At 38.6% G+C, this 26,991-nt stretch overlaps 1 protein-coding gene across 3 annotated transcripts in view; it reads left to right on the top strand.

The window, feature by feature from the left end:
• The window catches only part of LOC122527605 (protein O-mannosyl-transferase TMTC1-like), a 348,996-nt gene that overhangs the window by 110,563 nt on the left and 211,442 nt on the right, over positions 1 to 26,991 (top strand). For 2 of the 3 annotated variants that reach the window (XR_006306375.1, XM_043651935.1), the window contains exon 2: positions 23,684 to 23,861. Coding sequence is in view for 2 of the 3 variants with exons in the window: in XM_043651935.1 (XP_043507870.1) it covers positions 23,684 to 23,861 (178 nt within the window). In the remaining variant the exon portion in view is untranslated. Of the gene's footprint in view, positions 1 to 22,260; positions 22,350 to 23,683; positions 23,862 to 26,991 lie in introns of those variants that run through there. The other variant, XM_043651936.1, reaches the window with a different exon arrangement.

Raw genomic sequence — 26,991 nt, 5'->3', positions numbered from 1 at the left:
ACATAAAAAGGCGACGTGTAGTTTAATATACTAATACCAAAAATGAAACATTCTAAATCTAGCTGCACTAGAAATTACAAGAAATAAAGCTCACGTATGATTTCATTGACGACTGAGAAAGTACCCTTAAACAATTATTGTAATAATTCTATGCGTCATATCTTAAAATCTTCATCTTTGTTAACGATTATTAGACAGGTTAATTAATTAAAATTCAAAATTCATTATACAATGATTTTATAAGTAATGTGATGTTTTCTAGAAAAAAAAATAAATAAATAAAACTGCTCGTTTCGTTTAATTTTCGTCTAATTTTTTTCATCCTCTTTCGAAAACTTTCGAACACACTTCTCGAACACTCTCGTTACTTAAACTTCTGCTACACCGTACAATCAGTTTACGAGTCAAACGTTTAAAAAGTTGCCACAAGAAGAAAAGAGGAAAATAAAAATTCGCCGGGAGAAAATTTACGAAGTGAGCTGACCAAGTTACTTACCGAAGGTTAAACATCAAACTTCACTGCGTCCAACTTTACTAGCCTGTCAGTGCTACCAACACTGTATCGTACAGCGATGCACATAAATCAGCCATTTCGTTTGAGGAAAGCAACGAGCGCTTACTGTCTTCTCAAAAAGCGTCGCAGGAGTTACGACAGAGGCGAAGAACGAGGGAAGCTTCATCGTGAATGAAAGTTGTCGCCGAATTATTGCCGATTTTTTTCAGGAGCATTTCGTACATATACATATCATCGTTTCCTCGCAGCGAAGCCATCGACGAAAAACGATAGAAACAATAATAAACTTGGTGATTACAAGTTTACAGCTTCTGTAACTCGATAAAACTCGGCGTCGTAAAGTGAAGAAACGAGGCTAAAAAAAGGGGAGGGGGGGGGGAAAGATGGGGCAGAGCAGAACGTAGAGAAACAGATAGAGAGAAGAAAGCGGAATCGCATCGCGTATGCACGCGCTCGTAAATCTGCGGCTGGTGGGTGCACTTTGACTTTACGAACCGTGGCTTGATTGTAAAACCAGCGTTGAATCAAAAGCGCGGGATACCCTCGAGTCGTGGCGAATGGAAACTGAATAACGAGTAACAGGCTAGCTCGGAAGTACACGTTACTCACTTAAGCATTATCCCAGATTCTATAATCAATTGAAACGCTGCACGAGACAGATACCACGAGTGAGATCCACGCAGGCATTGCAGCTCCACCAAGTCTGATTATTTCTGACGTACAGCATACGATGAGCCTAACTGTACCATTAATAATGAAACATTGTCGATATTTGAAACTGATTAAAAAATGAAATCGTATAACGATCCACTTGGTTTCATTTTGAAGTGTGTAACTTTTAGATTTACAATTTTAAAGATTTACTCTAAAGTTGTGGACAACTTTGGATTTATTCTTAAAAATTGTAAGAACTATGGAAAAATTAGATCCATCACGATCTTGAAGATTGAAGTCTCTCCTTTGCAGCAAGCCTTTAAAACTCGCCATAGGACTTTCTCCCACCATTTTATTGAACATTAAACAGTAGAGTTAAACGACAAAAAAATTTAAAAAGTCCAAACATTTCGTTGCGTAGCCTTAAATTCAGAAATGGCGGAAAGGAAGTTTATTATACAAAAATTCAAGTGGACCAGAGAAAAATTGAAGAGACATTTTTGATGTTTCCAGGATCGTTTAGGATTTAAGGATCCTTAAATCTTCTTGGTCGAGGTTGTTTCTTATGATGGAGTATTTGAGGTAGATCAATGATGATATGGCGAATGTTACACCATAAATATCACATGTAGGAACATTATCCTCAGTAATCCGAAATTGGTGAGTTAGATTAGATTAGTACGAATACAAAATAGCGCCGAAAAAGAGGTGGCTTCAAGTTTCGAAATGGTTAGAGAATTAGTCACGAAAAAAATGTTTTTGAACAATATCGAACAGTAATTCGCAAACTTGGTTCTTCAATTAAGGTTATTGTGGACATTTACAATCTAAACAGATTGAAGACGCAAAATTGAATTAGAGAAATTATTCATATTATATCTGACGATATAACGATCATTCTTCTACGAAATTGTGCTTAGTTGGCAGACAAATTTGAATTTCACTCGAGGAAATTTAATAGAGGAGGACGTAATGTATCATATTGGTATTGTCTACTTTTGCACATAGTACTTTATATATATTACAGAGAATTAATTATTGCTAGTAAATTGTTTTGTCAGATATTTATTCGTGTCTGTAAGAGAATAATGCAACAGAATGTAGGAAGTGCTTATTACGAGTGGGGACCATAATAAATTTCCAATTTCAAAACGCGAACAATTAATACGCGAATAACTCTAGATTAATTAATTAAATCACGTTATTACCAACCAAATATTCTATGCACGCTCGTCATTATAAATTATGAACTCTTAAATCATTAATCAATCATTTTACATAGACGTCGACCCAGTTGTTTCTAGTCGATAAATAAATAACGCGTGACCTGTGTAAATCAGAATTTACGCGAGCGAGCAACAAGGGATTCGCAGAAAAAAATTCTAAACCTCGAAGAGTCATTCATCTTTTTATCCTAGCTGTTTCCGCTCTGTAAATAAACAGCGATTTGTATAAATCATTTCGTACTGGCACAAGTAACGACGAGCGTAGAAACAAGTGAACAGTCTCTCTTTCTCTTCGAAAACACAAAACCGATATGTACGAGAGAGAGAGAAAGAGAGAGAGAACCGAAATAAATATGTATCACGAAAAACTGAAACGAAAAATTGTTGCACGCAGTGGCCCGGTAATTAACAAAGCAACATAGTAGCGTACGTTCCGCGAGGAAGCTCGCACGAACCATAACTCAACGCGTATCCTCTTTCCGTTCTCTTTCCACCGTGCCCCGCGGCGGTACAGCGGCAAGGAAAGAATGATTAAAGCTCGAACATTCCCTCCAGGTTTCGTGAAACTGGCCGAAGAATAGCCGGTTCTCAAAAGCTAGCCAGCGTAAGCAATCTCGTCCGTGCCGTAAATTCCATTCAATTTATCGCGGCCCGTACGTGGGTTGGGCCGCGCCTTCGAACGCGATAACACTCTCGCTCCCTCCGCGCGCGTTATTTGCGCTTCTTATTTCGCACGGTCGCGCGACCCTTCGCGCCGATAAACAACCAAATTTCCATTACACCGGCGGAGGACAAGCTCAATGGGAAAGCGCGGCGGCGGCGGCGGCGGCGGCGGCTGGAAACGGTGGTAGAACGAGAAAAAACGAAGCTGGAGAGAGGCTGGATAACGCGCAGCCGGAGAGTTCTAATTTCGCTGGCTGGCTCATTGTTCGTTATCATCGCGCACTTCTTCTTCCGGCTGGAAAACGCGAGATCGTTCGAACGTCGTGTTTAATGCCGTCGGCACCCCCGTCTGGGTGTAGGGAGGAGGAACGCCGGCAACGCAATTAATCTCGGCCCACGGAACAGCCGCCACGTTTTCAGTGCAGTTTCGTGCAGCACCCCGCCGCGCCGTTACCATTGTAACGATCGTTCCCCGAAACGAGCGCATCCTGCGCCTCTCGCCTCCGCGAAACAGCCACCGGAGCACCGGCTCGAGGCGCTGTTGAGCTCCTCCGGTCCTTTTGTGTGCCGTTCCTCCGTCGAGAAAACCGGATCAACCCCTCGTAAACTGTCCTCACCCTTCTGCTGCTGGTTGATTGCGCCGATAAAAAGAGCCACGATTAACGCTTTTAGCGTGGCGAGTGGCTGGTGCTCGTTGATGAGTACGTACATACATAGGTGTTGGTGTCGGGAGCATTTGCGTTGAGAGCAGGCACGTGGTGTCTGAAGTTTGAGAATTTTAGAAATTGACTTTACCCTCTTGCTACCGCTACAATTAACGCTTTCAGAGTGGCGAGTACCTAATCGACGAGCTCCATAGTTAACGAGTACATAGATACGATTCTTCTTTACCTGTTTTTCGTTTTGCTATTTTATGGAAGTGGCGTTGATGGAATGTGCGTTGGGAAGAAAATTATGCGCGATGTAATTGTTGAAGGATTTTTGGAAATTAACTGTCTTTACTCTTTTGCTGCGGTTGATTCTATCGACAGAAAAAATTGACACTTTTAGAGTAATGAGTAGCTAGTGATTGTTGATGAGTACATAGATGCGTACATAGATTCTTCCTTTTTGCTTGCTATTTATGGGTTGAGAATAGATGCATGGTGAAATTGTTAGAGGATTGGAGGACTGTCCTCACCTTCTTATTACGGTTATGCTAATAAAAAGAAAGTTTAATATTTTTAGAGCAGTGAATAACTGGTGCTTGTTGATAAGTACAGTAAAGTACAATTTTTCTTCTTTTTTTTTTTTATTTATGGAAATTACCTGGATCGAATGTGCGTTATGCGCGGTAAAATTGTTGGAAAATTTTAGAATTAATTTTGTAAATTAAATTCTTTACTTTCCTTTCGAGTGAGATCGTATTTGAAGGATATCTGAGGTATTTGAAGGATTTTAGGTTTCAGTACAGTCGTAAAGTAATTATAACACAGTGGATAATGAGGAAATTTATGTTTCTCCTTTACGTTGCTCCCACGAGATTGTTCTTATAGCGTGTTGCTTACGAGGATACTGCATCTGAAGGAATTATTTCAAGATCGTAGAAAAAATATTGTTGGTTTGGACAATACTTGAGCGATAAGTGAAGATATTTTGATATTATTATTTGAAAAAGATTCGCTAAATTCAAAAGTACGTAACTTTTCATTTGAATAATTTAGAAAGGTCAAAAACAAATTTATGCATCGACATTTATGATTTTCTATTAGAAACTCGCGAAGTAAAACATCTAACTTGTAGCAAAATCGAATGATCTAACTAGGTTATCCTATTCTTACCATCTGCCACACGTCCTACGATTTTGGACTTTTCAAGTCCAAAGTTGGTACAGCTGGTACCGCAAATAAAGATTTATCGAGTTGATTCGGTTATCTAGACATTCGGAAGAAAAAACACGCAAAAATGAATAGATGGAATATCTAGCTATAAAAAGAACCAGTAAAACTTGTCGGACCAGAACTTAAACCTTCGAATAGTGCAACTTTCCAAGTTATTGAGTTATTCGATCCGTCAGCATATTTCTCCTTCTCCTTATTCTCATATATATCCACATTACATTATAGCCCAAATAAATCCATGATAATTCTAGAATTTCTGAGAAGCAGAATTTCTTGCTGCCAAGAATTTATTAACCTAAATGATTACCAAAGACGATTAAAGAAGAATCTTATTTAAAGATTAAAGACCTAAAAACGGTTCACATATGCAGATTACGTTCGCTGTATACAGGAGAGTTTAGCAATTGGTATTTTTTTTTTGTAGAATATTTCCATTAAAAGTTAGAATAACTTTATTCAATATTTTTTCAATATGTCAGATTGTATGTAATAATGTAAGATTTCATCGTATTCACCTGTTTATAATAATCTTCACGACAAAGAGTGATTTCGAACTATTGAATATCACCCAAAAACTTAAAAAATGATTTTTAGAATTTGTCTCAAAACTAGCTCATTGTGATAAAGAAACTTACGAAATTTTCATTTTTTGAAAGAGTAGTAGTTGTGGGGATGTTCGAGTAACATTCATTTCATATTGGTTACTAATAAACCTCATTGCAATTAGTCTAATATTAGAAACGAGTAATAAACGAAAACAATATTAATTATTCAATTATCACAACAGCTTCGTCGTAATATACAAACTTCATTATATCTAATGACATATTGAATCCAAAGTACGTATGTCAGTTAGCTACCAATCACGAAGTAATTCTAATCGCATTGATCGATCTCGAACGCTAGAACGAACGAATTCAACAAAAAGAGACCAGAATCGAATAATTTGACCGTCAATTCCGGTCCAGTTGAAGCATTTTCCCGTCTCCGCTGGTAATTGTTAACGCGCCGCGCGAACACCGGAATTAACTCGGCGACAGTGTGCGGTTTCCGCGGCGGCCGCGATCATAGCAGTCGGACGAGCCCGAATAGATCTCGCTGATGCGACTGTTGGCGCGAAATATATAGAAAATTTACAGGCTCGTTAACGTTTAATATCGAGGAATTATTGGCCCGAGCCCGGAAACCGATGAATGGGAGCCCTGCTCATTCATGCCCGTGCCCGTTCGTCGAACACATTGTCGTGTAATTAGTTTTAACTTCGTTAAAGAGTTTATACCGCGGCTCGCTACGGTGCCTTTGTTCGCCGCGAATTCACCCGCGTAATAGGTATTTATGATAATTAAGACCGGCGAAACACAACCGGCTGGCTGCAAAGGAATTTTTGTTCCCTCTCCTCTGTTGGCTTTTTTTTTTTTTTTTTTAACACGCGACTCGACGCGCGTTCACCGCGATCGATAGCGTTCCCAACTTTTAATAGCTCTAACTCTCTCTCTCTCTTTCTGACCTGTGACACACGTACACGCCAAGTGCTCGTACACTCTCGATTGAATTATACGTACGAATCTACGAATTAAAATTTCGAAACCCGATCGGGATCGTTATCGTTGTTTTCCATACGTCATTACGTTGTCTTTCCCTCGTTACGATGAAATAATACTCGATGGAATAATCGTCGCGGTTAAACAATAAAACGCGCGACCGTCAACCATTTGTTTAACAGAGCGTTTTTTTTTCCAAAGGTCGAGCGATTCTCTCCCCCCTCTCTCTCTCTTAAATAACATCCCTCTTTATGAATTGAAATCTATTGAAACGACGCGTCCGATTCAACGTGGAAACAATGAACGAACGGCCCGAACTCTGTCGATATCGCGAGAAGCGAATTGTGATCATTTCACAATGAACGATGTTTCATCCGATTTATGTCATTCTTTCAATTGTACGTCGTACGTGCGTGCAGCGTTTTTTCCCCCCTGGCAGCAAATATTGCATGAATAATCAAGTTGGCGGAAGCGTGATTTTTCAAATCGATCGCGCCATCGGTCGAAATCATGGATGAAACACGTCGAATCGAAATACAGTGCGCCGGAGAGAAAGAGAGAGAGAGAGAGAGAGAGAGAGAGAGTGTGTGTGTGAGAGAGAGAGAGAACAAATGCGACGACGTTTCTTCAACGTTTATTCTTCGTTACTTACGGTGAATTTAACGTGGGTACGCAACGGAGCGTTTCGGCATAAAAAAGAAAGGAAAAAAGAGATATAAAAAGTATAAAGAGCGTTTCACACACTCCTCTTTTTTTCCGAGTCGTAATTTCTTCGATAAAAATGTATCTGGGTTAAACGCGGGCGACTGTTTCGTATCTTCGTGCTTCAACGTGCCGTAACATCAGAAATTTTTTTTCGCCGATTGTTCTTCTCCGGCTTGTTCCGCATAATTAATGTAATTTCATCTTCCCGCCTTGGTAACTCGCAACGTTTTAATTTCTCATTACGATTCGGTTGCATTTCTTTTTTTTTTTTTTTTTTCTGTAGAACGAGATAGTGGCAACAATGCTACGAATGATCGAAATACTCGGTGGTTCGAATTCAATAAAAATTGAAAGTGTTATTTGCGAATGAGTTCTCTTTATAATTCGTTCTCTCGAAATAACGTAATTCTTATTGAATGACCAATATATTCAACTTCCAAATATGTAAATGTGATTATACACTATCTTTCTAGAGACTACATTTATTCAAATTCAGTGGTAAAAAGGTCAATGGCTTTTGCACGTTAAACTAAACTCTGGCAAGTAGTGGAAACTCATTTGCGAAAGAAACTTGCAACAACTAATTAAACACATTCGAGCGAACGTGCGCGGAAAAAAGCCGGTCGCGAACTTACGTGAAATATTCACGTAAAAATGAACGCAAGGTCTGTGTCAAAAAATGCTTTAATAAAATTTTCACATCTCTGTCAAGTTTTGCATGCGTTCAATTTCAAACGAAAACCAACTGCACGTGCCCCCGAATAGTATCATTGAATCACAGACTATATTAATTCATATTTTGTTTGTAATTTATATTTATATTTTAATTTATATTATACAGGGTGATTCATGTAGCTTGTACACCTGAAATAACTTTTAAATTATGCGCCTGATAAAAAATTGTTTGATATTTTTTTTACTTAGAATTTAATATATGACTCACAAAAAGTTGATACACCATACTTTGCCTCCCTTACAACTTTTGCATTAAATAATTTTTCATTCAGACGTATAGTTTAAAAGTTATTTCAGGTGTGCAAGTTCTGTAAATCGTTATATGTATTATAAATTCTTTAATATTATTATATATTAATTTTATTGTTATATATTTCAATAATTTTAATCTTATTATATATTTCATTAAAATTTTATTTTAGTTCATTCTTAACTCTTTCGTAAAGACAGAGCTTGTATAATAAAACGAAATAATTGGACTAGAAATTTCCGAAATTGAATTTCGTTTCACTTAGCCTGTTGCCTCGGCGATATCAGTTGGGAGTTAATTACAATAACATTTCGCGACTCAGCGACAAACAGAGCAGAGGTTCAGCGTGGCAAACATTACGCTAGAAACGACTCGTAAAACAGCCGAGAGCCGTGTAATTACTGTTGTTTGCCACATTGTTACCTTTTTCCAGCGTTGTATCGGTTGCAGTCCGCTCCTTAACGAGGCACGGCACGAGGACATGCTCGATCGCAGGGTTAATTTGGACGCAATGAAACCAAAGCCCCGGGCATTCCCCAGTTGGATTTCGATCGGTCAAAGGGAGAGAGAGAGAGAGAAAGAGAGAGAGAGAGAGAGAGAGAGAGAGAGAGAGAGAGAGAGAGAGAGAATACTATAGCTCGAGCTTTAAGTCGGATTTTCGCTAAGCGATATCAGGCCTAGGTCCGACGCCATTTATCAGTGGCATCGTTCCAAATTACCCTTTAAACCATCCGTTCGCCGATTCGCAGGATAGTTGGCTTTTCTTGATCGGCCGATCAGTTTTTACGTGCTGGCATCGCAGACGCGGCTGACGTGTAATTTCTCCCCGGGTTTTGCCCCCGATTTCCGCGACTGTAATTGTGACGAGGGGGCGGAGGGGAGTGCTGCACGAAATACAACAGCGTGTACTTCCTGTCCAGCTGTCTTTCTTCCTCGTTCCACGACTTTCAATCCGTTTGATTGAACGAAATTCGAGACAGGCTGGAGAAAACTCATTTTTGATACTTGGCTCGAAGGACCAAGGGGGAGGGGAATTTTTCAGAAAAAAGGGCGGAGAAAAGCGTAGAAATCGCGATCGACGAGACTTGCGTGCAATTTGACGGACGCCGCGTACGTGACGAACTGTGCGAGGGAATATTTTTCGAAAATATTGCCGGTACAGGGAAATGTTATTGAACGTCGTTAAAGTGCCTCAAGCGATACACCCTTTCCTATCTTTTGTTTTATTTTCAAGCAAAAATTCAATTCTCCGTAGGCAAAAATTTTCCGTAGGAAAAATTTCGAAGTCGTTACGGTACTTGTTTTCGTTATGCAATCTTGCAGACCTTTCGCGGGATCATCGTTGAATAAATCTTTCAATCAAGATAGTTTAATTTTAATACCGCGCTGATGCAATATTTGTGAATGTTAGCATCTTTTATATGTTCATTTAATTTTTAATTTCATTAATTTATAATTAATATTAATCTTTATATATTATTTTATATTAATTTAAGCAATTATTCTCATTCAGTTATTTATATAATACAAATTAATTAAATTTGTACGTCTCTCCGGTAATATAAAAATCCACAATTTTCGCAATATTTCACGTTGCAGTGTTTTTCCAAAATTTCACTAAAACTTCTTCCAAACATTTCAAATATACAATAACCAAGCAATTCTCGTTTTACGAGTGTTCCTAATAAAGCAAGTAAAGCTTTGACAGATTACTATTACACAATTTTCGAGCAGTGAATAGTTTTGCACAATGAAATATGGAGAAACAGGCGAAAGGTGGCGCACATGTAATTTCGATCCCATGGCGGAGATAGAGATGGTAATGCGTAATGATTATGAGGTGTTATGTACGAACATTCTGCGCGCCATCGTTGGAAGGTTCTTCATCATGTTCGACATGGACGCGCCATATTTTCCAATACACAATCTGTGAAAGGAATGAAGCACGTTCGTTGATATATGGCGCCACTCAAGGTGTATAAGCGGCAGTAATTCACGGTATTATCTGATCTGGATGCGTGGGCTGTGTGAAAGCGGATAGCGCGCGCCAGAGTAACAAGAGGATAGCGAAAACGACGCTGAAACGTGAAAGGGCTGACGATGATCGGAGATGAGAGGGAAGGAACGAGAGAGAGCAGAGGAAAGAAATTAACGAAGAGAAATGATCATCCGACGACGATGGTTTACCAAAGATCGGCACTGCATTGATTTGATCGGAACGGCTTCTCCTTGTTTTACAAGATTATCCCTGAATTGATGCCTTGCGGTACGGCCCCCCGATAAAACGCGATTTATACCTGTAGTGTTTTACTTGTTACAGAGTTTTGTTGGTAGTTGGTTGGCTGCTTTGCGATTTTAATTCTTTTTTTTTTTTGACAATACGAAAAGTTGTGTCATTGTAAGAAAATTATTGGTTTTATTGCTTTTCTCTTATCTTTTTTTGAATTAACATTTTCTTTCTGTGAATAGTTAATGATACCACGTACACTCTCGCTCAAAAGATTAGGATACTTTTGTTTTTAATATTTTAATATTTTTAATATTTTTAATATCTTAGGATACTTTTATTTTTAATATTTAGTGCTTATTGTATGTATATGCTTTATGATACAATGTAATATAATATATCAATATTATATTAATAGTCTTTGTTATATAAAGTATATTTATATATATTGTATTTATTGTAAATAAATTGTACACATAATTTATACTTTTGTATTGTGTAACTGATATCGTAAATATTTATTATTTTTATTTGTTGTATGTAATTTGTAATTCGTGTTTAAATATAATACTTATCCCAAGATTTCCGCGCAGTGGTGTATATACGTTTTACGAAGATGCACGTCATTCTGTTCATAAAGTAGAAAGAAGTTGAATCTGTTTCAAATCGTTATTATTATTACATATGCTATAAATCTCAATTTATGCTGCATGTAATAATAATAATGATATAAAACAAGTTTAATTTTACCGTTAGGGTAGATCGACAAATCTTGAAAACTCTACACAGCTTTACGAAATGTTACATGCACAATATCTCACCGAATTCGTTCAATTTAGTTCACGTTAGAATCTTTGGAATTTATGCAGCTTAGATCTGTTCTGCCACTTCCAGGCGCGCAAGTTCCGAGCAAGTTTCTCCATGGATGCGCGTAATCCCGTGGTCGGGATTCAATTAAAATCAACGTAATCGCGAGATTACGTAGGCGCTCGCCGCCTGACAAATTTCGTCAAATTCTTTCGAGTTACGAAGCGCCATTGTCGCCGTAATGAAATTCACGACTACTCTCCCGCGGCCATTTATTTCGTAACCGCCCCTTCGTTCCGTTATTACCGTCGTTGAGCGTTTTTATTCTTCGGGCTCTTGTCCCGCGTTGCCAACCTCTGGCTCGCCTCACCTCCCCGCCCCTTCGCTTCTCTCGGCACCAAGGTTTATATTTTTCATAATTAATTGCCCAGACCGGAGACTTCTAAACAATGGTCGAAAGTTTCTTCGTCGATTCTCGCGATTCAAAGGAATAACGAGGGCCTATTCATCGTCTGGCGAGAGCGTCGATGCGAATAAAGAGTGCGTGGTTTATCGTGGTATGTGTGTGTGTGTGTGTGTGTGTGTGTGTGTGTGTGTGTGTGTGTGTGTGTGTGTGTGTGTGTGTGTGTGTGTGTAATTGCCAGCCAACCGGCTCGAATTGGCGAATTTATTCACGCGATTTCTTTTATCGACGGTAAACGATACGCTCTCTCTTTTGTTCGTATTGTGTTATACTTACTCTGTTCCGTTCAATTCGGAAATTAGAGGGAAAATTAAGAAGTAGTTTCGAGAGAGAGAGACAGAAGGAACGATACGAATTGTGTCGTTAAACGCGGTTATAAAGAGCAACGATACGAGGGGACGGGGAGGGGGTAAAAGTGACGTTGCTTCGTTAGGGGAAATATGATAGGGAGAATTAAAAAATAATTAACGGGCACGATAATCCACGAAGAGTATTAAGGAACTTGAAACGCGATATTTGTTCCCCGTAATTTTCCCGAGTTAAGTCGTTTAATTTTTCAAGCGATACGCGACGCAGGCGTTGGGACGAGGCAAAAAGGTAAATATTTTTTAGAAAGTCAACGGTATAAACAAATATTTGGGGAGATTTACTTTTTCAAACATTCTCTGACTGCTATTCACGAGATTAATCGAACGTGGGCGGAGAGTGGCTCGCGAGAGTATTCAAACATTATTCAACATTAATTTGACAAACATTTGAAACCAATCTGACAATTTTTCAAACTATACGTAATTCATATATATATTACAGACATATGATCTTCAGCGTGCAATAAATGATTCCATGAATATTGATATTTCAGATAATGAATTTCCTGCGAAACTTGTATTGAATTCATTGCAATTTCTATGTATGTTTCTAGATTTCTTTCAAATTTGACCAATACAGTAACACTCTTATATATCACGGTGTTAATGAAATTTCAAAATGTTTTACGTAACACGCGTCGAAAGTTCCTATTCAGTCGTTCATTGTTCACGATATCGCGATATCTTCGCTCGTTCTGAACATCTTCAACCAGCACGTGTCGACACATCGAAATGCTATTAAACGCAGTTCATAGTAGCAGAAGAAAGATCGAAGTCGCTGAATACTAGCGATATATACATCACACTTTCCCGTTGATACGTGACTGGAGGCAAGGGAAACTGGCTGGGTTCCTTAAATCACAGAAACACCGCCGGAGAATAGTAACCGGTGTTCTTGCTGGTAGTACCATATTCCGCGCACGATTTAGCCGGAATCGGAATGCCCGGCGATCGTGTTCTGCGGTTTGAGGACGATTTCTCGTCGAGTGAATATAAGAGAATAGAGAAGGGTGACTCGATGTTCATTGCTTACGATTATTGATTTCGATGGAATCAGACGGAGACGTGGAGAGAAACTCGAGCAGTCGGGGAAATTAAGAGAACGAGCGACACTCTTTAGGAATTCTGCAATTATTTTTTTGCTGAACGAGACTCTCCGTTAGTCTGTGTTATGATTAACTCTGGAACAAGGACACGTGTCGTAATAATCGATTAAAAATTTCTAACCACAATGTATTATAACAATTTTGTGGAATAATTAAAGCAATAGGCAGCGTTATCTACTGAATATTGTAGCAGTTCCAGTATTTTGCATATTTTATATATTTTCTTTGTATCCTTCAATTTTCCGTAAATCATTTTTCCCGAGTTTAAACGTCAGTTGGATATCGAAAGGATTTTTATCTTGTGTACAATTTATTTATTTATACACGTGTGCCATTTGTTTACAATTCATTAACAATTTATTTATTTATACACCGCGTATAATTTCAAAATTAATTAATTCAAATACTCCAGGCGAAAATTCTAAGAACGACGTGTCTCGAATCACGTTCGACAGCGACGACAGTTCGAACACGTCAATAAATCTTGGCTTCTCGCGTCTGAATAACTCTTTGCGTTACATCCACGTGTGTTTTGTCTGATCAGGTGTTGTCATATATCACTTCGTTGTCCCCCGTCGCACTATATTTCGCTTATCTGATTCGATACATGAAACAAGCACGTTCCTTCGACACAAAACAAGCACAATGTGTCTCCTCTTTCATGATTTTTCTATGCAAATGCTCCTTCTGCGACGTTATACCATGAACGTTTCACGGAACGTACGAAACTGATATCCCGCGACAGCCTTCTGGAAATATCTATATTTTGCATTAGGCGAAGTAATCTGTTGCGCCGGAGTATCGTCAAAACTTTTCGTTTCACGCAGATTCATAGAGACTTCACGGAGAATTTTACTTGTTTGCTCGGGCACGATCTGCCCGTTCTACTTGTCTTTGCGGGCACGAACCGATGCTGCTACTTTCGTGTCTGCCCGTACGCGGCGTAATTCTACTTGCCTATCCATGCACGGAATCCCATTCCGGTGGTTTTAGCCTGATACTGGAACTACAGCGAACTTTCGCCATAAATACTTTAAGACGCAAAAATAAATCTCACGTCTCCCTAAACACGATCTTCGCGGCTCTATCTTTATTCTGCCTATCTAAGTTTCCGGGGAAGTTAATGTCTCGAGGATTCATTTCAAACTCGGTTACCAAGTACACGGTATATTTCATTTTAACGACTGGAAACTTTCCATCGTGTTTCGATTTTTTTTTTTATTAAAGACAAATTGTTCCGATACCTTTGCACGAACATTCAGTAGATTCCAATTGTTACATTTCAACTGCTTACCCGTGTAGCTCAGTGTCGAGTCGATTTCGATTGGTTTTCCGTTCGTGTAAAAAATGTTATTTTTAAATAAACTAATAACAAATTTACATCTATAATAAATGAATAATAAACAAGATAGAGTGAAAGAGTGAACGGTAAAATGGTAAAACTCTGGTTGGCTTTGTGCGTAACTTTGAAAATTTTATACTTTTATACAATTTTATACTATTTCACACAGTACATGAAACATTTATTCTGTACAAGCACATATTGAATACTATATTTTACCATTTATTTTACCAAAAAAATGTTCACATATTGGGGTCAATTTTTAAAGAAATATAACACGTTTTAAGAACAGTTCTCTCAGAAGTGTACAATCGAGATTATACTATTTTACCAAATAATTATTCAATAATTATTCATAAAGAATGTTCACGTATTGGAATCAATCTTTAAAGAAATATAACACCTTTTCAAGTATAGTTTCTTCAGAAGTGTCCAATCGACATTATACTATTTTACACATTAAAACACTCTGTTTTACACGAATCTACTATTTTACGAATATACTATTATTTATACTATTTTACACGAAGCATATTTATACTGTACGTACTGAACGCTACATTTTACTAAATAATTGCCCACGAAACTTGAAACGCTTAACGAAACACTCGCGCCTCGCTGACGTCAATCGAAACGCGGCTCTCTGAAAGCAGCCGATCTGATTTTTTGTCGAAACCTTTAAAGCACGTTCGTCTCGTTGTAAAGCTCGTCGTTCGTTGTTTCACGTGAGGTTTCGTTACCGAAACAGAGGACGCAGGATGACACGGTGTCAAGTAAGGTGTCGAGAGCAATCACGGCTGGTTGGCCCGGCGAGAAACTTTTCTCTCGTCTTTGATGCATGCATGTATGCATGCATGCATACACGTGCACGTGGCTCGGCAGGCTGAACGGGCCAAAGCGCTAATGCACGACGGAAGAGAGTAGAAATAAGTATCGATCGGCCGCAATGGTCGACTAGCAGTTACCGGCGAGCATGGTCAAACAGTAGTAATAGAACCGGTCGTGGTTAGCCAGTAGTAAGAGGGTAGTTGCGGTCAGACAGTTAGTATCAGGTCTCGCTGCGGTCTCTCGTGAATAACAGTTTTAGTTCATCATATTGTATTCTTGCTTTTGAAAACGTCGGCGGTTGCGATTCGCTTCACGCTCTGCTGAAATTTACGTCGGTACGGTGGGAAACGAGCGACAAGGTGATTGAACGAATGGTGTCAATGAAATTTTGCGGATCATCCTCCTGGAAGACGAAAGAGAAAAGAAAGGGAAACGAAAAATTTGTCGAATTTGATAGAAACTCTGCCATCTCGTTGTGCAGATTTTAAAATTCCCTCTGTGTGCTTTTTATTTGTGTAACGTGTCGCAGTGAAATTTCTGTGGATGGTGTCCACAGTTTAGTCTTGAAGTTAGTGTTTTAATGAATTTGGAGATTTTTTTTTCAAATTCATTTAGAGATATTTCTAAAATATCGATTACGATTTTATGATTCGAACGACTACAATTCGATAGAGTTAATCATTGCAAATGGATTCGTAGCAGTACTAGAACATGACCGTTGCTCAGAAATTTGGAACACTTTACTTTCCAGATGGAACAAAAATGTTTCTCCGAGCGAAATGAGAACATCATAGTTAATAATTTCGATTGCGAGATACGATTAATTAACGTAAAAAGTAACAAGTGTATATGAATAAAACGATGTAACGTAACAGGTGAACGAATGAAATAAATGTGACGAACAGCTGAAAAAAAAAAAAATCTTGAAATGCTCTAAAATTCTTCTACAAGTATCGCGTAACACCGTGATTCCAAGACTCCGGGAGAAAGAAAGTTTACGTCGGTCTACGTGAAACTGCGCGGCTAAAACTCGCGAAATCGCTTTATCGTTATCGCTCCTCTCGCCGCCACTGAAAATATTTACAAGCCGAAAGAAATTGCGTGACTCGGCTTGTTTATCAAGCGTAGCGAACGCCCCCCCGGAACGTTTCCGAGAGCGAGTTTGAACAATGGCTCGCGCGAGTTTTAGCCGGTACGCGTCAAGATGTAAACACGTTCGAGCTTCCGGCTCGGCCACGGTAATTTAATCAACTTCTTAACGGTGTTCTGGACGTTTTAATATTTCACGGAAAACTATCCGACTGTGAGCTCTCCTTTGCCCGCCCGGTTTCGCCTCACGGGCGAAAGTATGTAAGCGTCGTTTGTCAACAAGTAACGGCTTCGTGGCACGAACCGCGGAAGTCTGGGGCTGGCCGGGCTTGCCGTGCGTTTAAGAGGATGTCAGGTTGAAACAAAGCCGATTAAGCGCTTAAGACCGAATCGGTTGAATGCCTAATTACGTCGTGAATGGCGTAGAAAGTAGATCCCTCTCTCGCTGAGCCAATGCTAACCCTTTCTCTGTCCCCATCTCTCGATCTCTCTTTCTCTCCCTTTTTTTTCACCGTCTCTGTCCCCATTGTTACCCTCTATTGCCAGCTATTTGCTCGATTTCTTTTTTTTTTTTTTTCATCCAGTGGAATTTAAATTCGTGGTTTCACCCCGATCGACGGCGCTTCTCGATGTATTTACCGTGGGAACCTCGCGTCACTCGGATCGATAACTTTGGAGTTTGAAGAATTAATCGCGCGATCGAGTTATAAAGCTGATAGGTGTCACGGTAGTGAGTGGTAATTGGGAAACGGTCGCTGGTTTTTTACGATGCGTACGTCGAGCCGTAAAAATGTTCGCAATGCCGATTTTGAACCGACTTGACGACGAATTACCAATGTTGATACATGAAACGATTAAACTTAATTATTTTGGGAAGCTGCGCGATGACAACATATGAAATTGCATAAAGATCCACGATTTTCGTTGTTAGGAATTTTTAGAAGAATTTCTAAAACGACACGGATTCAGCATTGGCAACTTTTGACTCGCTGAACGTAAAATCCCCGAAATTTTATAATGCTTGTGAGGTGAATTTCTAAAACACTATTAAGTAATTTAACTTGTAAAGATATAAATATGCATAACTTAGTTTATTATTAACGATCCACGTGATATACAAAATATACTTGTCATTAGACTTTTTCAAACTTAATCTTAGTTTCTTCAGATACGTGAAATCGACAGTGAACATTGAATCAGCCCTAGTTTAATAACGATTTAATAACGTGATAACTGGATCCGTTTTACAAAATCGCCCGCATGTGACGCGATCGATGGTTCGTGTGTGTCGTATCGAACGTAATTGCCATCGTTACACTAAATCGTCATAATATCGTGGTGTACATACAGAGAGGACTTATAATATACGGCTTCTGTGTAACAAACGGAACTTCCTGCTACATGACGTAATACAGCTGGGCACAGTGATGCCGATTTGAACCTTCCATTTGAATCGATCAAATATTGAATTGCCCTTTACTAGTGAATTCGATAATATCTGTGGAATTCTCTGCCCTTTCAGGTTTGCAATATTACGTAATATCGCAAATATTTAAAAAGGATTAATTCGCGATAGATAACGTACGTCATTTCGGTAATAAAAGTGCCGCACTAAAAGATATTTGCCTTGTGTGTTTAAATGTTTTGTTATCACTTTCTCGATACGTAATCGTACATCGTTCGAATTTTTCACCGATCGTGTCGTCTGACGACAAGTTTGGAGTATTTCTACTAATAATATTTATTGTAATTGAGGTTCGTTTGACCACTCGTAAAGGCACAAACACGTATTAAAGAAACTTTGTACAATTATATTAATCATTATATAACAATGGATAGAAAAATAAACTCAGAAAGTCCCTTGGAAATATTCTCTTGCAAGTCGACCAAGAAGTGTTTAATGACAGAAGAAAAAAAAAAAAGAGAGAAAGGAACGCTGGCGATCGAAATTCAGCAGAGACTCGCGGCGATTTAAATATTAAACCAACAACGTAAACTCGATTCGTCCCGCCAACGTGGAGGTCCATTTAGCAATCTACGGGGACACGGGATCCGTGTAAACAATCAAGCGAGACCAAAGCAAAGGAAGCGGGGAATCTGGAACAGCGGAGCGTGCGACACAGCGAGGCCGGGGGACTGACTCGCGCGCGCGTCACAGCTAGGAAACCCTTTAAGTGCAAACAGGAAGATCCTAAATATGCAACCCTCATACCCACGGCGTAGCGCGGACGCCGCTACATCCTCGCGCCTTGTGAAACGAGATTGCGTCTCGGAAATGTTTCGGAATGTTGGTCGGTCCGCGTTTGCTAAATACATATGGACGCCGGAAATGAGGGCAACCGTTTGTGAATACACCCAGGCCGGGGTGTGTCGTTATACCCTCCTGAAGAATGAGCCGCCCCAGAAAGAGATTTATTCATGGAATGATATTTTATGTTCAAAGCGCGATCCGGCCCGATTTGCAACTAGATCTCTCCTTCATTGCCAACGATGAAAATAACTGCGTTAGCTCGAAACGTGCCCTCGATTTGTATGCTAATAAACATCGTATACATAAATATACAGCCGCAATACTGGCCGTCGCGGCCTGTCGTATCCTCCGTCGCTCGATTGACCACTGCGAATCGGTTATTTAGATCTGGCCGTATATTCTTCCCAAGTGCGCGTCTCAGTTCTTGCATTCGTACGTTTGCCATTGTATACGTATGCAGTTTCACTGGTTATTCGACATTTTGTTTTTTAAAACAGTGTGCTATATATAAATAAATAAATTATATATATATATATATATGATTTATATAAATTTATATATGAGTTTTATATATATATAAAGTTTTATATTATATTATATTATATTGTATTATATTATATTACATTATATTACATTATACATTTATATATTTATAGTAGAGTTTTATATATATTTATACATTATATATGTAAAAATATATATAAATAAATATGAATTTCGTAATTTTATATGATGACGTTGTCGTTATTGTGTTATAATTGAAGGTAATATTGGAAAAGGATTGTAATAATTAGACAAAGATTCTAGATACAGTTGATGTGAATATACTTAGACAGTGTCTAAATTAATTTAATAAATATAAATTTCATAATTTTATTCAGTGACGTTTTTGTACTTTATAGTTAAAGATGACATTTAGGTAATTAAACAAAGGTTCAAAATATTTTTAGATACGATCGATATGAATATTCTTAGATGGTGTCAATCAAGGATTAAATTTTCTATTTCGACTGTTCAAAATTCAAGTGAAGCTTTCTTAGTTCTCAGTTCCCCAAAGTTAAAAATATTGTTTTGAATTTTGTGTGTCACGTAAGAATCAAGAACGACAGACAGACTACATTTCTAGACAGTATCTCCAACTTTCGTTGCATTCATCAAGCCCGAAATATTCCTCGAACGTCGAATCCTATCCCGAAGTTTGTTTTCTCGCGGATTCTGAAGTTATTGAATGAATTTGTCTTTAAAAGAGCGGCAGCGAGCTGAAGATCAATGTAAACGCAAAGTGCAGCTGAAGATCACGTACAATTTGAACGGAAATCCAAAGAATTCTTCAAACGGAGCTTGAAAATTGGATAAACAATTGTCTTCCAAGAGAGTCAGAATTTGTATAGTAAAACGGGTAATAATAATTCCCGAAGAAATAGTATACATTTATAATTCAGAACACTAGCCAATATTTTTTAATCCAAGCGAATCTCGTCTGCGAATTTCGAACTCTTCTTAAATTCGTTGGCTACCGAATATTATCAAAATTTGTACTACATTTCATATTTTAGAAAATTCGCCTTCGAACAATAAGATTACACTTTCCGATCGTGCGTCAGAATTATATTTATAACACGAAGGCTGGCCGCTCCACCCAATGCTAAATTCCATTACATAAAATCGCCATTTATTACCATGAAGCTTCGACGTCTGATCGAAATAGCGATTCATCACCTCGAACCACTCAGCGGCAAGACGTTGGATCACGATCGTCCATCGGCGTCCCATAAAAATCGCGGTGAAATCTGCGTACGGAACATGCGGCTGACACGTCCGAGTTCTTTGGTTGATCCGGGGCCAAAAGGACGACAGGTTACGCCCCCGATCGCGCCCCGAGATCCTTGACACCTGGAACGAGGCCAATCTCACGAGGACTGCCAGCACCTACGCCAGAACTTACGCCGTCGGCAGACTTTCAAAATTATTACTCGGCCGCGTCAGCAGCTACACCATGTTTGTTTTCGTCCCGATGCTGGTGCTATGTCTCACCTATTTTTCGTCGTCGTCGTCGTCTCTCTCTCTCTCTCTCTTTCTCTCTCTCTTTCATCCTTCGATCTTCATCTCTTCGTTCAGCCGCTCCTCTTCTCGACTTTTACGCTTTCTCGTCTTTTCTTCAAGTTTCTTCATAACTTGAAGAAACAATACCGAGGCAGCTTCGATATTTGAAGAGAGCAGGGATCACGGGGGCAAATATTGAACGAAGGATAGATTTAGAAGATGTTAGAATAGGGAAGTATCGGAGTTTTGAAATCAACCGAGAAGTTGCTGGACGCTAGAGCTTACCGACGATTAAAGTATAAAATTTTCATCAGACACGTAAAAATAAAAGAAGTAGAATACAATGAATTACGCAAGTTTTTTACTTATATACTTATTTTTACTTATATACTTATATACTTATATAATTTATTTATATATTTACTTATAAAATTTACTTATATATTTACTTATGTATTTACTTATATAATTTACTTATATATTTTATGAAAAGTCATTTCAATCTCTAAAAGTACACTGGATCGCATCTATGAAATATCTGGAAAAAGGCAAATTACGAATTAGTCATTCCAACTACTTTGGTAGCCTTAGTGTCAAGACAAGCGAAACAAACACACGTTCAACAAGACGATCGTAACGCTGCATTTTAAAACTTTGCAAACCGTCGAATGTTAATCCTTTTTCTGGAAAATTTTCTTGCCAGTTTTATCATAAATAAATAAACTCACGTAAATCAGTTACTTCTTCTACAAACTTCGTTTGTTAGCAGTCGCTCCATCGTATCCATTGAAATAAAATCGGAAGCTTCAGTTTCACAATCTCGCGCTGAATTTTGAACTCGCGAAGACGAGTACAGCTCTTTCAATCGGTGTTCGCGCAATATCGACGAGCGTGTATATACGGGGAAATACAGTATTCGACGATCGACAGCCGTGGAGCAGAACGTAACCACGATCTATGGGGAATGGTTGGGAGATTTCTTAGGGTAGTTTCATTAAAAGCGGAGCACCGCGCGCGAAACGGCAAGAAAAGCAAGTAGAGCAAGAAAGAAGTCGTGTACCGAGTCGCGACGAGTGCAGAGCGAATAGATGTACGGAGTGGTTTTCTGCAATCCGATTATCTTTGTCGACTTAAGCGGATTGCCGTGAAAACTTCGCCGTGGCTGCGCTTCGAATCCGCTGCAGTTATAAACGGGAAGACGGCCGGATGTGTTTTGCGATTTCTCGACCGGTCAGCTGATAAAGCCGGGCTGTTGACGTGAACGACCAGGCGAATCGCCCGCCCGTGGACACGGTCTTGTTATTTAAGCTACAGCGTATTTCGTCTCGCTGATATTTACTTCGGCTTGCGCAAAATGCATGGAAGAATAATAGCGGTGGTTATTAAGGAATTATCTGCTTAACTCGATTTATCGTGTTTACTCGACATTAGAACCACGAGAATGGTCAAAATGGCCAATTCGTGAATTTTCACAACGACGTGTTTGTGGAGAGTTTTTGTCAAATATCTAGGTAGAAGCGTATGCTCCTCTTTTTTTTTTTTTTTTTTTTCTTTCAACAAAAACTTTTTGAAAAACGAGTATTTGTACTTTACTAATTCGGTGTTCAGCATTGAAGCATCCAGTGAATTTTGGATGAACTCGTGTGTTTCTCGACGGGTGAGATTATTAAGTTCATTTATATCTGATAAGTTCGTAATTAAAACGATACGGAGTCGCTTGTTAATTTTTTGAATATGAAATTGATGAGTGACCGAAACTTTTGGGCGGTAGCGCAGAGTGGCCTGAAAAATTATTTGAGGAAAGTTCGTAATACGTGATGCTCGTGAAAAACGGATAATTAATAAGTAAACTTTTACTGTGTAATAATTAATTTTAATATTGATAATCAGGCGTGGACGTTAGTTCATCGTTGGATTATGTATTGTAGAAAATTTACCAATTTTTTAACCTATATTTTACACTAATCGGGGATATTTAAAAATCATATTTTGTTCATTAAAATTTAGAAAGCTTTCTCGTTTCAAGCTAACATTGAATAAACAGACATATTGCAACAGTTTTTAAAAGAAAGAGAGAGATAGGAAGAGATTAAATTAAAATTATTTCCTATTTTAAGTTTTAATTTAAATTTTCAAATTTTAATTACGAACGTGTTTTATCCACTGTCTCTTTTCTGTTTTTAATTTCATTGTCGCGAAATTAACAAGCAAATCCTTCTCTTCTTTCGATCGTACAAAAAAAAAAAAAAAAAAAAAAAACAAAAAGAAAACGTTGAAATTGAATTTTATTGTCAAGAGATTTAAACGAGACTGGTCGCGAATCGTTAATCGACTGTGAAAACGTAAAAAACGTTTAAAGACGTAGCTGCAATTATCTAATTACAATCACGGTTCACTTAGATACTCATCAGAAAGACTACAATTATGGCAGGTTGCAATTATCGATCAATTAAATCAAACCGAAATTAACCGTTTGCCGCGATCATTCACTGCGAGCGCTAAAGGAATTAGAAACGATTCTATTCCTGGAAAATTCTATTAAATCTTGCCCAATTCCACCTGTCTTTAGATATTTTCTTGCGTTCTCATTTTCAATTTTGGAATTCTTCGTCCGATTGAATTTCACTCTGAATTTCTATCACGAAGAATGTGTAGCAAAGTAGAAATTAACGTAGCTTGTCCAAAATTTTGGTGATTATTACAAAATCTATTATCTAGAACCCAAGATATTATTTAATATTGGAGGATTAATATGAAACTCGACAATTACTACGTTTTTAAGCTCTGGAATGCAAAATCGCCTGAGGATGATGGATTAAAACTATATATTTCATAAAATTAGCAAACACACGCATCATTGGCAAACAAATATATTGTTGAAATATTATACATTACTGTTGCGTGATACGTGAATTATTGAGCAACGAGATTTGTTGTTTGAAAATGATCATTGAAGCACGTTTTAATATAGCCTGGTTTCTGTATTTTCAGGTTAAACTACTTGATGTCGGGATTAACGCCGAGCTGGTATCACGCGACGAATATTGCTCTGCACGCCATTGCATGCGTTTTGGTCACAAGGGTGAGCCTAGTGGTGGCATCGCTGCGTCCAGGATTTGCTGCCTTGACAGGCTTGCTGTTTGCTGCTCATCCTGTACATACTGAAGCGGTAAGTAACAACCCAGCTTGAAATAGACACGATGAAAGCCTCCAATCGCGTTCTTGAGCCTTAAAAAGCGAAATCGCAGAAAGACCGTAGGTCCATCCAGCGTCTTTTTGGAGATGACGGATTGAAGTAATGATTAGTTTACAAAAATATAACGCATAAACGAAAATTTATACATGTCTCATATATATATATATATATATATGTAATATACTACAAAGTTAATATATAATATATAATATATAAATAAAATATCGGTTAACGTAGAAGGAATCCAATGAATCTGAGCCACAATCAATTTGAATGCATATTAATTACCAAAACTAACTTCACACTTATTGAATTAAAAATTCCAGGGAATATCGTCAGTCTAAAGGAGATTCTTGTTGAGAAGCTAACGTGAAAGATTAGTAAAAGTACTAATTTAAAAACTAATAATTTAACGTTAGTAATTTAAAAATTACTAACTGAAAAATTACTAATTTACTAGTTAAAATAAAAAATCAGATATATTAAGGAAAGAAAATTTCAGCGTAACAACAAATTGAAGAACACAGTGGAAAGTAATTTTAATCGTATCGCAACGTAACGCATTCTACGAAGTCTCGGCTGAATTTCATGCATCGTAGGAGATTCCGGTGTCCTAATTACGGTACTGTTCACAGTTTAATTATCATGAAGTTCGTAGGGTGCAATAATTCGAGGGGATTAACGCAGAAATTAATCCAAAATCTTCGTCAGTTTCGAATTTATCTTAAGCCGATCGGGGGGAGAGGGTGGAGGAGGGAAGGGAGGATACGATTGGCAGGTAGTCTCTTGTACTTCACGTCGTATCATGTGCATGATGCGCAACAACAATAAACTTCAACGTCGGTGATAATGTTTGCGCACATAGCCTGCTTCAGTTGGGCGAGCGGTGGTGGTACCATACTCATTATTATCGTCGGTTATCTGTTATTTCAGAGCGTGTATATTTAAGAACAATACAGGGAGAAAGAGAGGAAGATTAATCATGTTCAACAAGATTGCAAGCGCAATTGGCTGGGACTCTTATTATTCTTTTATCGTAGAAAGTATCTCAAATTTGTGGAGGAAAATATTATTCTCACCGGTATGCGTGATTTCTCGTTTTTGAAAATTTTTATGCTGAATGTCTTCTTGAAACATTTTTTCCCTTGCTGATATTAGAGTGGAATTGAGATATGATATTTCGAGGGTCTCGGTATGGTTCTAAATCTTTTCAACAAATTGTTTCAACGGCACGATCTACAAATGAAGGCAGAGAAAGAGCTTCATTACGAAATTATAATGCCAGAATGAAATACGACTCTAATAATGGATTTCTGTATTTTTAAACGAGAGTTGAAACATCTCGTGCGATATCGTTGCATTATAAATTGCCCGTCAATGTTCCGTTCGATATTAATTGTCCATCACGCTGAATTACTTCGCGAACTGCTACATCACGCAGACGTTACGTTCTTCTATTTTCCGTTGATGTTTGTTCGTAGCTTGGTGTAATAAAATGTCTTAGAAATAATTGGAAGCACCCTGCGTAATTAAATTTTCTTCCAATCCAGCTCCTAGTTATTGATCGTTCGAAAGCAAAACGACCACCAGTCACGACTCGGTTTCCCATTCGTCGTCATCAAGATCCGCGCGAGGCGATAATTTCAATCGCAGCGTTGCGAATTTGCATTTGCACAAACGTCGAAACTCCCGGCCAGAGCAGCGCCGCGCAGGAAGTCAAGCTCGGATGAAACTCACGCAGAGATTGCACGATACCAGTCGTTCGTTTCCCTTCGCCAAAGATCATTAACGTAAAGACGCAGCGCATGTTGTTCGTGCAAAAATTATCCCGCCTCTGCGACACGTTGATTCTCATGGATGGATTGTCCGTTACATGCTCGAGTCCGTTTGCCGGTCACGCGCCACACTGCGCACCGGTGTCGTATCACGCGGGTGCATACACTGTCGCATGCGTGCGACGCGTCGCGTGCCAACCATCCCCTTGTCGGCCGAGTTGTTATTGCGATGTTACGTCGACGGATAAAGAAATCGGATATATACGCGTAAACTCGCGCTCGCGAGTTGAATTCCACCGGCGCGCTGTCGCCGATTCGCTTTCAGATAAGGTTAATCGCTACCGTTTTAAATTCGCTGGCGACATCGCCGACGCTGTTTTATGCCTCACGTGATTTCTAATGGGAAGGGAGAAAGACACGGGAGGCAGTTGATAAAAAAAAAAAAAAAGATACTTTGTCGAGAATTGAAAAGGACTAAGACGAGTTCGTACGCGTGGATTTTAGCAACATACTGGCATACGAGTTTTAGACTGAAGAGTATTTGGACACTTGTCGTAGAAAAATTCGATGTACGTAGAACTTCGCTGCGAGCGTGTATTTTGTAGAAAGAAAATAATACGAATAGGATTTAAAATAAATATAAATGAAGTTTATTAATGTAGGAATTAACAGATAGTGAAAAGTCTCAATACGATGATGACAAAAGATATTAATCTCTCGGTAGACTCTCACGCTGTCGGTATGTAATATTTCCTCACGATCTATACTCTCTCACGACTATTCTATATGTGTAATTTCCTCGCTATTCGCGATTCTCTCTATATCTGTACTCTCTGTACTTTCGGATACTCTCTTGTGCTCTTCATTCTACCATGACTCGATTCTCCCTCGCTGATTCCTTCATGATATGCATCCTCGAAACCTTCGCAATACTCACGCACGCAGTTTCTACTCTATCATTTTAAGTCTTAAAAACGCAGGACCATCGTAATGAGAAAGTTTGAAAGGATAAAAACGATACAAGGCAAATATCGAAACACATAAAATCTACAGTGAAAGAATTTTCAAGGACGCGAATAATTATTGTTACGGGAAGCTCGACGGTAAACGTTGGTTGCTGCCCGCTTCGCTCGTCGCTCTCTCGTCGTGCCTTTTACAGTCTCCGGAGAGATGTTTTATGGAATGAATGAGACGTTATGTGGAATAAATACTTTTATTTCTCAACTAATACAAAGTGACTGATGAAGTGAGTGAGTGAATGAGTGACCGACGCGGAATCACTCCTCTGACTGATTTGGTGTAAATGAAAATGAATGTATAACTGACGC

Source organism: Frieseomelitta varia, unplaced genomic scaffold (assembly GCF_011392965.1).
Source record: "Frieseomelitta varia isolate USP_RPSP 00005682 unplaced genomic scaffold, Fvar_1.2 scaffold_228, whole genome shotgun sequence".
Classification (NCBI taxonomy): Eukaryota; Metazoa; Arthropoda; class Insecta; order Hymenoptera; family Apidae; genus Frieseomelitta; species Frieseomelitta varia.
This window is presented reverse-complemented; position numbering and strand designations above follow the sequence as displayed.